At 45.7% G+C, this 14,584-nt stretch overlaps 1 protein-coding gene across 3 annotated transcripts in view; it reads right to left on the bottom strand.

The window, feature by feature from the left end:
- slc8a1b (solute carrier family 8 member 1b) overlaps positions 1 to 14,584 on the bottom strand; it is a 56,850-nt gene that overhangs the window by 21,419 nt on the left and 20,847 nt on the right. The window contains exon 1 of one of the 3 annotated variants that reach the window (XM_037465356.2): positions 6,420 to 7,138. The exons of the other annotated variants lie outside the window; for them this stretch is intronic. Coding sequence (XP_037321253.2) covers positions 6,420 to 6,538 — 119 coding nt within the window. The 5' untranslated portion in view covers positions 6,539 to 7,138. Of the gene's footprint in view, positions 1 to 6,419; positions 7,139 to 14,584 lie in introns of those variants that run through there. 3 annotated transcript variants of the gene reach the window in all.

Here is a 14,584-nt window from a genome sequence, read left to right as displayed (position 1 = left end):
TTGTGCGACCCAGCTGCAGTACCTCCGCGGACCCCTTGGGGGTCCCGGACCCCCTGATGAAGACCTCTGACATAGAGAATCAGGACCACACTGCGGGGGAAACCATTAGAGCGTGACACACGCAGAGGTCAAAGGTTAACTGGACACACAGAAGGATGGAGGTCTCCACCCTCACTGAGTCCTCACTCTGCAGAGAGCTGCTGCCTCCAGGTGGAGCCCTTGAGCAACGCCCTCACTGAGACAAGTTAATGTCCGTGTTTGTTCCAACGTGTCTCGTCCTCATTCAGAGACACAGTAGACACGTCTCTCAGTGGACGCATTTCAGTCAGAAGAAGTCCAAAAACTGCTTCAATATCCAATTAGTTATTATTTAATCAAACGAATCCAAAACACAGAGAACAACTGCTTTCAGGCTTCTTTGGACAGAATTAAAATGATGAGTGAGGCTGGAAAAACACACACACACACACACACACACAGCACACACACACACACACACACACACACACAACACAGACCCACACACACAGCACAGACCCACACACACACACACACACAGCACACACACACAGCACAGACCCACACACGCACACACACACACAGCACACACACACACACACACAGTGGTGGTGTGTGTGTCTGTGTGTGTGTCTGTGTGTGAACTCTTTCTCTCTCAACACACTCATTTGTCAGCACACACACATTATTGGTCTGGAAACAATCTTCCCTGCCCTTGTTAGTTACCCAAACATTGTGTTGCTATGGCAACTGAACAGCTTGCTGTACAGCCACATGTGTGTGTGTGTGTTCATGTATGTGTGTACTGTGAAAAATAGAAGAAGAAGAGAGTCCATTATGGATGTGCGTGTGTGATATTTACACTCACTGGGTGGATTTCTCACTTTGACCTTGAACTGACCTCCACCTCCACCGCTCAAAAAATCCACTTTCAAGCAGCGCTTTGACGTTTCGTCCTCACAAGGATAGAAATACCCAGACACATGAGTGTGTAAACAGGAGGTCCTCCCAAAACCAGAAACAGCGTGAAGAGACGATGGAATGAAGAGACATTGAGTAAACACACACACAAACACACACAGATAAACACACACAGGAAGTTGCAAAGGACAGCGGAGCCTCCCCCTGAAAAACCTGCCTCAGCGACGTATTTGGATCGGAAAATTTGTGTTTGGGAACCACCACTTTATTTAAGGTCTGAGGAGAAAATGCTGCTTGTGTGTGTGTGTGTGTGTGTGTGTGTGTGTGTGTGTGTGTGTCTGTGTGTGTGTGTGTGTGTGGAGGACGAGGGACAGCTTTACGTTTCAGTGATGGAACAAACCTGTGATGATAAAAAAAAGTGTTCACACAGGAAATAATTAGTGTGTGTGTGTTCACTTGTTTAATTGTGAGTTTAAAGAAGTTTGTGTGTGTGTGTGTGTCTGCGTGTGTGTAATAAGCGTCCGACTGTGAGCTTGTTTGTTTGTTTGCTGCTGGGTGGACTTTGATCGCAGACGTAACTAAAGAAGTGTGTGTGTGTTTGTGTGTGTGTGTGTGTGTGTGTACAGTTTTGATGTAAAAATGTGTGTTTATCTGGACTTACATATAAATCCTGATTGATTTTATTAGCAGGAGTGTGTGGATGTGTGACACGGCTTAACAAAGTGTGTGTGTGTGTGTGTGTGTCTGTGTGTGTTTGTGTGTGTGTGTTTGGTTTTATGAGACAAAGCTGATAATGATGTCGGCTGCAGTGGGAAACCACAACAACACAACAACAGGCCGACAGCACTCGGCTAATAAGCTCCAATCTGCTCACTAATACACGTGATCCCGACTTCATGAGGCTAATGGAAACACAAAAGAGGTTACACACAAACACACACAAAGACACACAACGACACCAGGCCCCGCTCCTCCTACGTGGCTAACTGAGTTAGCCGCATCATTTTCAGGATAAAGTGGATCAGGATTTTCCCTGAAGCAGGTTTGGCTAAATCACCATAGCAACACATCCTAACACCTGCTCCGGCTAACTTAAGTCCAAAAAGGACAGCTATCGTCCTCATTGGTGACGGAGTGATATCAGATTAACGTTTCATAGGGACCCCGTTACGCATCATGATGAACACCTGTCTCACATACTGTCTCACATACTGTCACACATACTCGCTGTCACACTGTCTCACACACTGTCTCACACACTGTCTTACACACTGTCTCACACACTGTCTCACATACTGTCTCACACACTGTCTCACATACTGTCACACATACTCGCTGTCACACTGTCTCACACACTGTCTCACACACTGTCTCACACACTGTCTCACAGACTGTCTCACAGACTGTCTCACAGACTGTCTTACACACTGTCTCACACACTGTCTCACATACTCTCTGTCACACACTGTCTGTCACACACTGTCTGTCACACACTGTCTTACACACTGTCTCACACACTGTCTCACATACTCTCTGTCACACACTGTCTGTCACACACTGTCTGTCACACACTGTCTTACACACTGTCTCACATACTGTCTCACATACTCTCTGTCACACACTGTCTGTCACACACTGTCTGTCACACACTGTCTTACACACTGTCTCACACACTGTCTCACAGACTGTCTCACACACTGTCTCACACACTGTCTCACATACTCTCTGTCACACTGTCTCACACACTGTTTTTCACACTGTCTCACATACTGTCTCACAGACTGTCTCACAGACTGTCTTACACACTGTCTCACACACTGTCTCACATACTCTCTGTCACACACTCTCTGTCACACACTGTCTCACATACTCTCTGTCACACACTGTCTGTCACACACTGTCTGTCACACACTGTCTTACACACTGTCTCACACACTGTCTCACAGACTGTCTCACACACTGTCTCACACACTGTCTCACATACTCTCTGTCACACTGTCTCACACACCGTTTTTCACACTGTCTCACATACTGTCTCACAGACTGTCTCACAGACTGTCTTACACACTGTCTCACACACTGTCTCACATACTCTCTGTCACACACTGTCTGTCACACACTGTCTGTCACACACTGTCTTACACACTGTCTCACACACTGTCTCACACACTGTCTGTCACACACTGTCTTACACACTGTCTCACACACTGTCTCACAGACTGTCTCACACACTGTCTCACACACTGTCTCACATACTCTCTGTCACACACTGTCTGTCACACACTGTCTGTCACACACTGTCTTACACACTGTCTCACACACTGTCTCACACACTGTCTCACATACTCTCTGTCACACTGTCTCACACACTGTTTTTCACACTGTCTCACATACTGTCTCACAGACTGTCTCACAGACTGTCTTACACACTGTCTCACACACTGTCTCACATACTCTCTGTCACACACTGTCTCACACAGATGTTGTAAATTAGCGTTTTGCTACAAACACTAAACACAGCGCATTGAGTTCTTGTGCATAATTGTATGTCACATATCTAATGACCCCAAAAAGTTCAATATAAGTTTAAATACAATTACAAAAAAAGGTATTGATTATGTTCCTCTGAAAGTTTACTTTCATAATGTATCAGAAGGAAACAAATCAATCTTAAACCGATAAATCTCTAAAAAGTCTTCAGTGTCAATTAAGGTTAAACGTTTAGCTGATGCTTTTATTCTGAAGCTTCTGTTTCCTGCGAGGCGCTTTCACAGCTTCCTGCCCGCATTGTTTTCATCACTTTGGTACCAAGCAGAGCCATAAAAGTCGTGTTCATGGAAACAGTGAAAAGCCATAAACATACATGTCGGCCACACGCGTGTGTGTGTGTCTGTGAAGTATGTTCTATCACCCCCCCTCATTCCTGTTCCTCTTGTTCACCTAATAAGGACATGGGACAATCCTGGGGAGTCCCTCACTCTCACACACACACACACACACACACAAAGCTGCGCACAGGAAACGTCTTCTGGGAGCTCGCAACTCTGATTGAAAACACACATGGGATTGTGTGTGTGTGTGTGTTTATGTGTGTGTGAGTGTGTGTGTGTGTGTGTGTGTGTGTTAAAGCAGGAGGACCAGCATCATTGCAGTTAACTTTTTACCAACGAACGAAGGTCGTCGCTACTCTCAAAGCTAATCAGTTAGCCACTGTAGCTGCTAAGCTAACGGCTAACGCGCCATCAGGGCAGTCGGGCATAACTTACACCTGCAGAACTGGAGTCAATTACAGCAACACAACAGCAAGGAAAATATGAATTCATTTCATCATAATTTTTAAAGATTCAAGCCGCCACTGAAGGAGGACAGATCTTTATTAAATTACTTTAATAAAACGGCCTGCATGAAAGCATGAAACTGGCCGATGGCCCCTGAGTGAATGAAACCCTTTTCCTTCACAAACTCCTTCCTGTCACATTTCCGCTCTGTACCCCCCCCTCTTAATGGCACACTATTCCAACTGGCAATGCCAGCCTCTCCGTCTCTAAGATGAATTTGATTGGTCCGTAGTGGAGGTCCATTCACCCCCCCCACCACGGCTCTTTGTGTTTGGAGTTCACTTCGGAGGTTCTGTTGGCATGAACCCATGAACCCATGAACCAATGAATCAATGACGTGGGTCTCACTCCCTGACACTCTATGCCCCCCCGTCAGCAGGGCCGTGGCCCCGTCGGTCTTTGGAGACAAGAGCTTGGTGAGGAACGCTGCTGGTCCTCAGGTCCACTCTGCAGAGGGAAGGAGGCGGAGAAACGAGCCGGGTGTTCCCATGGCAACCAGCGTGGTTGTCCGAGGCGTTTCCAGGGACTTTTAACGGCTCTGCTGGCAGAGAGAGGAGGAGCCTCTTTATTTCATTTCCTCTTCGTCCTTCCTCTAAAGCTCGGTGCGTAGGGGTTTGAAATGAGTAGGTGTCCACAGAAAGATGCTGATGCATTGTGGGAAATGTAGCGTCAAGCTCGACCCAGGATGAGCAGACTCAGATCCCAAGTCACCTTATTGGATCATGCATTAGCTAAGTCATGCTACATGCTAAGTGCTCCACACTTAATAATAATAACAATAATCATACAGTATCCATCTGTCAATCAAACACTGGCTTCCAGCTGTTTATTTCCCTCAAAATCTTTAGGGAAGATGAAGTGATATCAGAGGGAGAGAGAGAGGGAGAAGCAGCTCAAAGTCCAGCAGAGAAACTGACGCCAACGCCGTCGCCATAGCAACCGCCTTCGATTCCAAACAAAAACAAAACGCCTACGACGGAGAGAGAGAGAGAGAGAGAGAGAGAGAGAGAGAGAGAGAAAACCAACGAGTTGACGTAAAAAAATAAAACGTAAAGAAACACGACCACAGTGATTGATGCTGTACTGAGGAGAGACCAGCGTTAGGCCCTAAAGCCTCACCTCTTCATGGTCTGTTTGACTCCACATGGACCTTCATTCACTAAATGAACATCATGCTCTATTTAAGAAGACTTGAAACTAGAGACTGAGACCATAAACTCATGTTTACAACGTTTACTGAGGGAATACATCAAGAGAGAAGTAGAGTCATTTCCTCATAGACGTCTATGGGAGCAGAGGAGTCGCCCCCTGCTGGTCACTACACAGAAGTGATCATTTCTCATTTATTTTTAATAATATTTAATGGTGCCCTCCCGTTCACCACTTCTCCGGGGTTGAAGTTCACAGAGATCAGCGATGACACATTGATTCATGTTGCTCAGTTAACTTGTCTGAGCGGCTAATTAGTCACAGGACTATGGTCAGTGTGTGTGTGTGTGTGTATGTGTGTGTGTGTGTGTGTGTGTGTGTGTGTATGTGTGTGTGTGTGTGTGTGTGTATGTGTATGTGTGTATGTGTGTGTGTGTGTGTGTGTGTGTGTGTGTATGTGTGTGTGTGTGTGTGTGTGTATGTGTATGTGTGTATGTGTGTGTGTGTGTGTGTGTGTGTGTGTGTGTGTGTATATGTGTATGTGTGTGTTAGCTACTCGTCCCTCCTGACTGGCGGTGCGTTCCCCCAGTGGCTCGGGGCTAATAGATTAGCTGTGGTATTGATGGGGAATAGTCTTTCTCCTTCTATTGATTGGACTCCCTGCCCCCCCCCCCCCTTGAATCAAAAATATAATTAGTAGTGGATTCCTTCCGTGTTGATTTATTGTTTCAGCTTGAGAAGACGGAGGAGGAGGAGCCTTTAACTACCTTTAACCGTTAACTATTAAACTGTAACGTCTTCATGTAACAAACTATATATGTTGTTCAACATTCTCACCATGTCAGCACAAACACACACACACACACACACACACACATACTGTGCATGTGTCACTCTCAGAATAACAAACATCATCAGTGCGTGCAGAGTAATGAAGCACTCGCTTCCTCCCTGATGTCACCTGACACCTGTCAATCACAGCTGAACACCAACCTGGAGAGGAGGTCACACGTTGTGCAGGCAGAAGAGACGATGTCCTCACAGGGAGGACCATCCACACAGAGGACATGGAGAAATGACCATGAGAAGAACAGCGTCTGTTTTATCCCCATCTGATTGGTCTACATCACTTCCTGGTGTCGCTGGTAGATTTGTGCGTTACAAAGATCATCTCCTCCTCCGTAGTGCTTCTCTTTCTCAGCTGGACAGCTGTGCAGGAGGCAACAAGACCTACATGCATGCAAGGCCCCACGTGCACGCTCAAGGCCCCACGTGCACGCTCAAGGCCCCACGTGCACGCTTATATCTATGTAGATATTTCTGCTGGAAGACTCAAACCCAGAAACACAAAAATGGAAAAACCACACATTTAGTGTGTGATCTTTTCAAAGGGTTTTAGAGAGGAAGAAATCTATCAAACCAAGTTTAAACACATGTGGAAAGTGGACAGAAGGAGGAGAACAAGTGGATGGAGATCCGCCCCATGGAACATTTACCAGGAGACCCAGTCTATGAATGACTGTGTGTGTCTGTCCACAAAGTCGTAAAAATGGGCTAAAAATAGGGCTGTGTGTGTGTGTGTGTGTGTGTGTGTGTGTGTGTGTGTGTACAGGAACAGGGCAGACTACAGTGTTACAGTAACAGTCAACATCTGGTCACTTAACCTCACTCAACGTAAAGATGGAAACTTTTCACTTCCCTTGTGTGTATTTCACACACACACACACACACACACACACACACACACACACACACACACACACACACACACACACACACACTCACACAAAGAGGACGAGTAACTTTCGTGTTTATTCTATTGAGGGATTCCCCATTTAATCGTCCCCCCTCTCTCTCTCTCCCCCCTCTCTCTCTCCCCCCCCTCTCTCCCCCCCTCTCTCTCCACTAACCCAATATATTTTAATCGCATTACCGCAAACCGACATCAGCCTCATGTATTATTCAGAGGGGCTTTCACTGTAAACAACTGAGGATTGCACGCACAAAAAAACACACACACGGGCGCACACACACACACACTCACACAAACACACAGACTCACACATGCAGGTAGCTAAAGATTGGGCTTGAGTTGATGCCTGGAGGATGCAGCCACAATAAATACACACACCACACACACAACAGCCATTTTGACACAAGCAAACACACACAGACCTCAACAACAACAACCACTTTCATTTTCATCAATGCTCGCCTGCATTGATGATCTTCATCACAGCTGAAGGAGGCGATGGTGCAGTGAAGCAATGACGCAGCCGAGCATGCAGCCGATTTGTGTGTCTGTGTGTGTGTGTGTGTGGATCTAATATTAATGCTCCCTGATGGAGTGTTGCACCAATTCCACATCAAAGCTGAGCGGAGCGGGAAAACAGCCAGTTACAAGTTTCTTAAACAGCACAACAAAACACAGAGGGGAAGCGTGGTGTGTGTATTATTCATGACTGTGTGTGTGTGTGTGTGTTTGTGTGTGTTTGTGTGTGTGTGTGATCCTGCTGATTTTTCATCAAACTATCAAACCAAACTTTACTATTCTTCAATTTGGTTCTTAGTGCATTTTGACAAGATTCTGAAATAACTCCTAAATGCCAGAATACATTCCATCGAGGATACAAAATGTCCTCATGGATGAATCCACAGTGTTTGATCCCACAGCCATCAGCGATCAATCATCATCAATCATCATCAATCCAAGTCATCGTATGAGGCCTTTAATCCTAAAGTCTAATATCAGCCTTGAAATTGTCCTATGGGATAATACATGTTACACTAATGGTGTCCACTAGGGGCATCACTGCTGAAATATAGAGATAATACATGTTACACTAATGGTGTCCACTAGGGGCATCACTGCTGAAATATAGAGATGATACATGTTATAATAATGGTGTCCACTAGGGGCATCACTGCTGAAATATAGAGATAATGCATGTTATAATAATGGTGTCCACTAGGGGCATCACTGCTGAAATATAGAGATAATACATGTTACACTAATGGTGTCCACTAGGGGCATCACTGCTGAAATATAGAGATGATACATGTTATAATAATGGTGTCCACTAGGGGCATCACTGCTGAAATATAGAGATAATGCATGTTATAATAATGGTGTCCACTAGGGGCATCACTGCTGAAATATAGAGATAATACATGTCATAATAATGGTGTCCACTAGGGGCATCACTGCTGTATCATAGAGATAATACATGTCATAATAATGGTGTCCACTAGGGGCATCACTGCTGAAATATAGAGATAATACATGTCATAATAATGGTGTCCACTAGGGGCATCACTGCTGTATCATAGAGATAATACATGTCATAATAATGGTGTCCACTAGGGGCATTACTGCTGTATCATAGAGATAATACATGTCATAATAATGGTGTCCACTAGGGGCATTACTGCTGAAATATAGAGATTTTGATGTCAAACATTCCACCCGACTCCTCCCCATGATGTATTCGGTAACTGTGACCTCATCGCGAGCCCAGTTTGGGACATCACATCAGGAAGTGCTCCACTAACAGCAGTACCAACTCAGGTTGCTCTGCAGTGAGGCCCTGAAGTCATGGAAAATATGCAGCTAGTTTACACTGCTTCTCTAAACAATGGTAAACTCACAGAAAGTGAGTGAGACATGTATGAAGAGAGAGAGAGAGAGAGAGTTTGTGGTGCTACAGGAAAGAAAATGAGTCAGAGGAAGAAGAGCGATGAAGAGGAAAACATATTTTTATCGACTCCGTCTGCCCTTCCTTGGCTGAAAAATCATATTTCCTCCTATGTGTGTGTGTGAGTCTGTGTGTGTGTGTGTTAGTCAGCACAAAGCTGACGAAAAGAGCACAAGTGGTGTTTTAACAGTCCCACACGTGGATGAGTCCGTGTGGGACTGCAGAGCTGAACATGTCGGTGGTGCAGTGCTGCAAAGGTCACGCTCAACACTCCACTGTGTGGACCTCCAAGGATGCACACAGCAACGCACAGCGCAGCTGTGATCGCACAAAGGTGAGGAGGCACTACCTGATGTCACAGTGGAACTTCCCTTGTTGATATCTGACATTAACCTGGAGGAGCCTTCAGAACCACGCACACACACAGACACACACACACACACACACACAGACACACACACACACACACACACAGACACACACAGACACACACACACACACACACAGACACACACAGACACACACAGCCGCTGGTCCCCTTCAGGCAGGAGATAAAGTATGAAGGACCCATCCGGGCCGCCCGTCCCCGCTGCCTGCCTGCATGACTACAGCTGACAGTCACGCCGCCGGGCCCTCGGCCAATTAGGATGGGGTTGCCATGGTTACCCGGCACACACCACGGCGCTCTCGCTTCTCACCTCCTGACGCCGTCCGCCCACTCGCGGGAGGATGGAGGGAGGGAGGGAGGTGGAAAAAAGAAATGAGACAGAATAATTCTGATTGCTGCATTAAATATGAATAAGAGGAAAGCAGAGTGAGGAGGACGGGCTGCACTCCAGAAACATTAAACACAGAGACTTTTATTGTGAAGGATTCCTGCTGAGACACAAACCCTGCCGGACTGTATACAACAAGATCGTGTAGTTTATCAAGTTTAATTTGTTACTTATTATCTGATTATTTGAATTCCAACGCTGTCCTCAGCCTCTGGTCATCACACACACACACACACACACACACACACACACACACACACACACACACACTAGACAGTTGTGCTAGCTTATGGCTAATTGGTTCTCCATTGATTGCTCTGATTGGTCATTTAATTAAAGCAGGCTGTTTCCAGTGATTAGAACAAATGTACATTAGTCATGTCCCAACACACACACACACACACACACGCACAATGCACCGTGGCCGTAGGACATGTGTAACAAGTCAGGGGCGCAGTCGATGCTGGAGGCACAAAAATAAACCTTTTCTTTGACGTGCACACAAACCACACAGGGACATGTGTGAACCCTGTGGCCTTCACAGACACACACACACACACACACACACACACAAATTCATGAGTGTCCAGATGAATAAAAGATGACAGCGTGGGCGGTGAGGAGGGACCCACACTGTCACACAACATACTAAAATCAGTCCCAGTCAAACTTTATTCCACCTTTAGTCACCTTTTATATATTTATTAGACGTCTTTGTTTGTCTCATGATTCAAAAGGAATACTTTTTGTCGGATGCAGGTGGAAAAGTGCAGTCAGATCGCCACGTGTTCAAGCTGCATTCTGTGTAGTGACCAGCAGGGGGCGACTCCTCTGCTCCCATAGACGTCTATGAGGAAATGACTCTACTTCTGTGTAGTGACCAGCAGGGGGCGACTCCTCTGCTCCCATAGACGTCTATGAGGAAATGACTCTACTTCTGTGTAGTGACCAGCAGGGGGCGACTCCTCTGCTCCCATAGACGTCTATGAGGAAATGACTCTACTTCTGTGGATGAGTGGATGAATAGCACAATAATGTAGAAGGGTAAATGTATGAATGAGCCGACACATCGAGGCACAAACCAAGCGAATAAACAAATGAACATGAATAAAAAGGATGAAGTGAGTCAATGAGTGAGACCACATTGTTACATGAATGATGACTTTCATTAATCAACACTTCTGGATCACCAACGAGCCACTGAATCAGATTCATAAAAAGTCTCCTCGCTGGCTCTGAGGGATCAGATGCGTGACACACACTAACATCTGGCCCAACATCTGCCTTTCAACGAGACAAGAAATGCCAAAGAGAGACACACAAGTGTCCAAGAATGTAATGCAATTTAAAATAAGACAAAGAGCTGGCAATTATGATTATAGTTTGCTTTAAGTACAACACGCTGCAATTATGTCTGCAGACATATATAAAGGCTTCATGTATCTATATGTAAATATATATGTTTAACGAGTCGTCTACCGCATACACTAACTGTTACTGTGTAAGTCATTGTACTGTTGGATCAATACATGTTGTGTTTCAGACAGATGTTACTCTCAGGTGTTGTTGGAGACCAAAGACAGAGCTAAAACACAACTGTGAATAAATGGTGTAAGTTTGTTGTGCTTTGAGCTTGTGTGTTAAAAATGTCGTGAAAACATTTCCCAACTGTGACGGAAATGGATTCAAAGATCTGCTGTACTCAAGGAAAGGAAGCGAGGGAAGGAGTCTCTGTTTTCTTTAGAGGAGGTAAAGAGTGTGTGAGGGGCCACAGAGTGGAAACTACAGGCCCCCACGTCACCCAGAGTGTGTGTGTTTAGCCCGGCAGTCTACACACACACACACACACACACACACACACACACACACACACACACACATGTTCTCTGGTTATGTATGTCGCACATTTTAAAATTTGTTAATCTTGATTAATGGCGATTAATGAATGTTTTTTGTTGTTTAAGACTAAATCTTACAAGTAAGGAGTAATCACTTTAGAAAAGTTGTATTTGAGACATTGTTGTTTAATTGTTAATGTCATTAGATCATCTTGGAGGCAGAAATCCACCTGGAGGAACATGTTGAACTTGTTGAACTAGGAAGGAGGAATCCTAGGAATCCTGATTCCTGATTGAATTAACGACTCTTCCTTCAAGTGCCAACAATGTCCCACATTTAGCAGGACGTTTTCAAACCACTGTCCTTTAGGGACACAGTGGTGTCCCCTGCAGACTGTGTGTCTCGCAGAGTTAGATGTTGAGATGGAAGCAGCCTAGCAGTTAGCTTAGCAGCTAGCTTAGCATAGCAGTGATTTAAATATTCCATTTGCCACTCACCCCCATTCAGTTTGACACGTACACACTACCCATCAATTCTGCACTGATGAGAACATCCTTTGATATGTAAGAAGCAGAAGTCCCTCCATTGCTTTGGGGTTCAACACACACACACACACACACAGGAGCTCAGATCTTGCAGAGATTTGTGCGTTCATGATTACATAAACTTTGCGTGCAAGAAAACAGTGTTCATTAATTTATGTAGTGTGTGTTTGTGTGTTGTTGCTTTGATAAAAAAAAGAATCTCTCTAGAAAATGTCAGAGGGGCGAGTAAAGGTCTGAAAGTGCTGATTCTACAAAAAGCTATAAAGTTAAAGGCTGATATGAGAGAGAGAGATACAAGCCAGAAATAAGTGGTTAGCTTGTGGCTAACGCTAAACATTGGTATCTATGAGGCAGAGGTGTGGACTCGAGTCATGTGACTTGGACTCGAGTCAGACTCGAGTCATGAATTTGATGACTTCAGACTCGACTCGACAAAACGTACATAGACTTGTAACTCGACTTGGACTTGAACACCGACGACTCGTGACTTGACTTGGACTCGAGCCTTTTGACTCGAGAAGACTTGCTACTTCCCTTAAAAACGGGGGGAAATATTTTCACACGGCCGCGCCGCTCTGTTTATCTGCATCTGTCAAAAAAATGTGCGCCACCTGTATGCAGAGAGCGCTGCCTGCACGACATCCAATCACTGCAGTCCATTTGACCGTATCAACGAGACAGCTCGATCATGGTTACAAAAATCGGGATTTTTGAACCCGGATTCAGACTCCGATGGAAATCCTCGCCAACATTATGTCAACGTCCGTTTTAAAGTACTATAACACAGTCAAGGTCGATCCACCATTACCCTTCCCTTCGTAGTCTAAGTCTGTGAGGCAGCGCACCATCACCCAGGGTTCCCCGTCCCCACTATAATAAAATGACTCGAAATGACTCGAAACTTAAATGGTACGACTTTGGACTCGACTTGAGACTTGTTGGCTTTGACTTTTGACTCGACTTGAGACTTGTTGGCTTTGACTTTTGACTCGACTTGACTCGGGACTCGAGGGCAACGACTTGAGACTTTCTTGTGACTTGCATAACAATGACTTTGTCCCACCTCTGCTATGAGGAGTGCTGGCTATGCAGCTAGTCTCCAGCCAGGCGAAAGTGTGACAACGACCTTTAACCTTTAACAAGAAGATTCATAACTACGTCCAGTGTCACACACACACACACACACACACCGTAGCTGCTGCTATTAATACGTGGCTGAACCAGGACACACGAAGTGGGGAACGGAAGCAGGTCGGCGTCCGCTGGGAGCCAGGAAGCCGGCCTCGTTTCCACTGAAACTCCAGCGGGAGCCGCGGACGAGTCTGAGACGTCTCCATCGATGGAGCTCAGATGATGACAACGTTAAAGAAGGGTGAGGACAGAAAACCTGTCTCTGTGTGAGTGTGTGTTTGTGTGTGAGTGTGTGTTTGTGTGTGAGTGTGTGTTGTGGCAGATGTTGGACGCCTCTCGGCATTCAGCCGCTGATCGGAGGACTCGCCTGCTCTGATTGGACCACGGAGCCGCGGCGTGCAGAGCCGGCTGCGGGGGGGTGTTTCTGCAGCTGGGACCCTCGGGGGCTCAGAAGAGCGACCTCTTCCCCCAGCAGGGGGGATTCACCTTGGAGGGAAAAGTTCAAAGCCAGAGACTCTTTGTTCACACTTTGAGAACAAATTTGCCTGATGATTAGAGTTAAAATGCCCCGAGGGACGAGAAAGAGAGAGAGAGAGAGAGCTCAGGGTACTTAATGTTACCTCATGATCTCCAGGCTGTTAAATGGGGTTTGCTGAGGAAGCAGCTGAGGGACCAGAGAGCTTCTGACCTTCATGTGATCCGTCTCCTGTGCATGGAGGTACCTTACAGGTCTAAAGGTCCCAAGTTGTCTTTTTAGTCGGTGCTAAAGTAGCACACATACAGTGATCAGTGTTTAATCCTACATATTATTGGATCTACACATTGTGCGTAATAATGATGGCTTATTGTGAAAGGTAAGAAACAAGCAGTACTTCCTGTGATGGAAAACAAAAGCAACGAGATGAAGCTTTGATGTCAAGTTTAAAACCATGAAGATTCATTTGAGTACATAAAGTCCTGTTAGAGGAGGGAGAGAAGAACAGGGCCGCTGGAGAGTGTGTGTGTGTGTGTGAGAGTGTGTGTGTGTGTGTGTGTATGTGTGTGTGTGAGAGGCAGAAGGAGCAGATCGATGAGAGAGCACGCACACACAAACACACAAACACACACACACACACACACATGTAAAGGATTGCCATGTTGTGTTTTAAGTTTGACACACACAAATATGCACA

The sequence above is a fragment of the Pungitius pungitius genome, chromosome 13 (genome assembly GCF_949316345.1).
Source record: "Pungitius pungitius chromosome 13, fPunPun2.1, whole genome shotgun sequence".
In the NCBI taxonomy this organism is placed as follows: Eukaryota; Metazoa; Chordata; class Actinopteri; order Perciformes; family Gasterosteidae; genus Pungitius; species Pungitius pungitius.
This window is presented reverse-complemented; position numbering and strand designations above follow the sequence as displayed.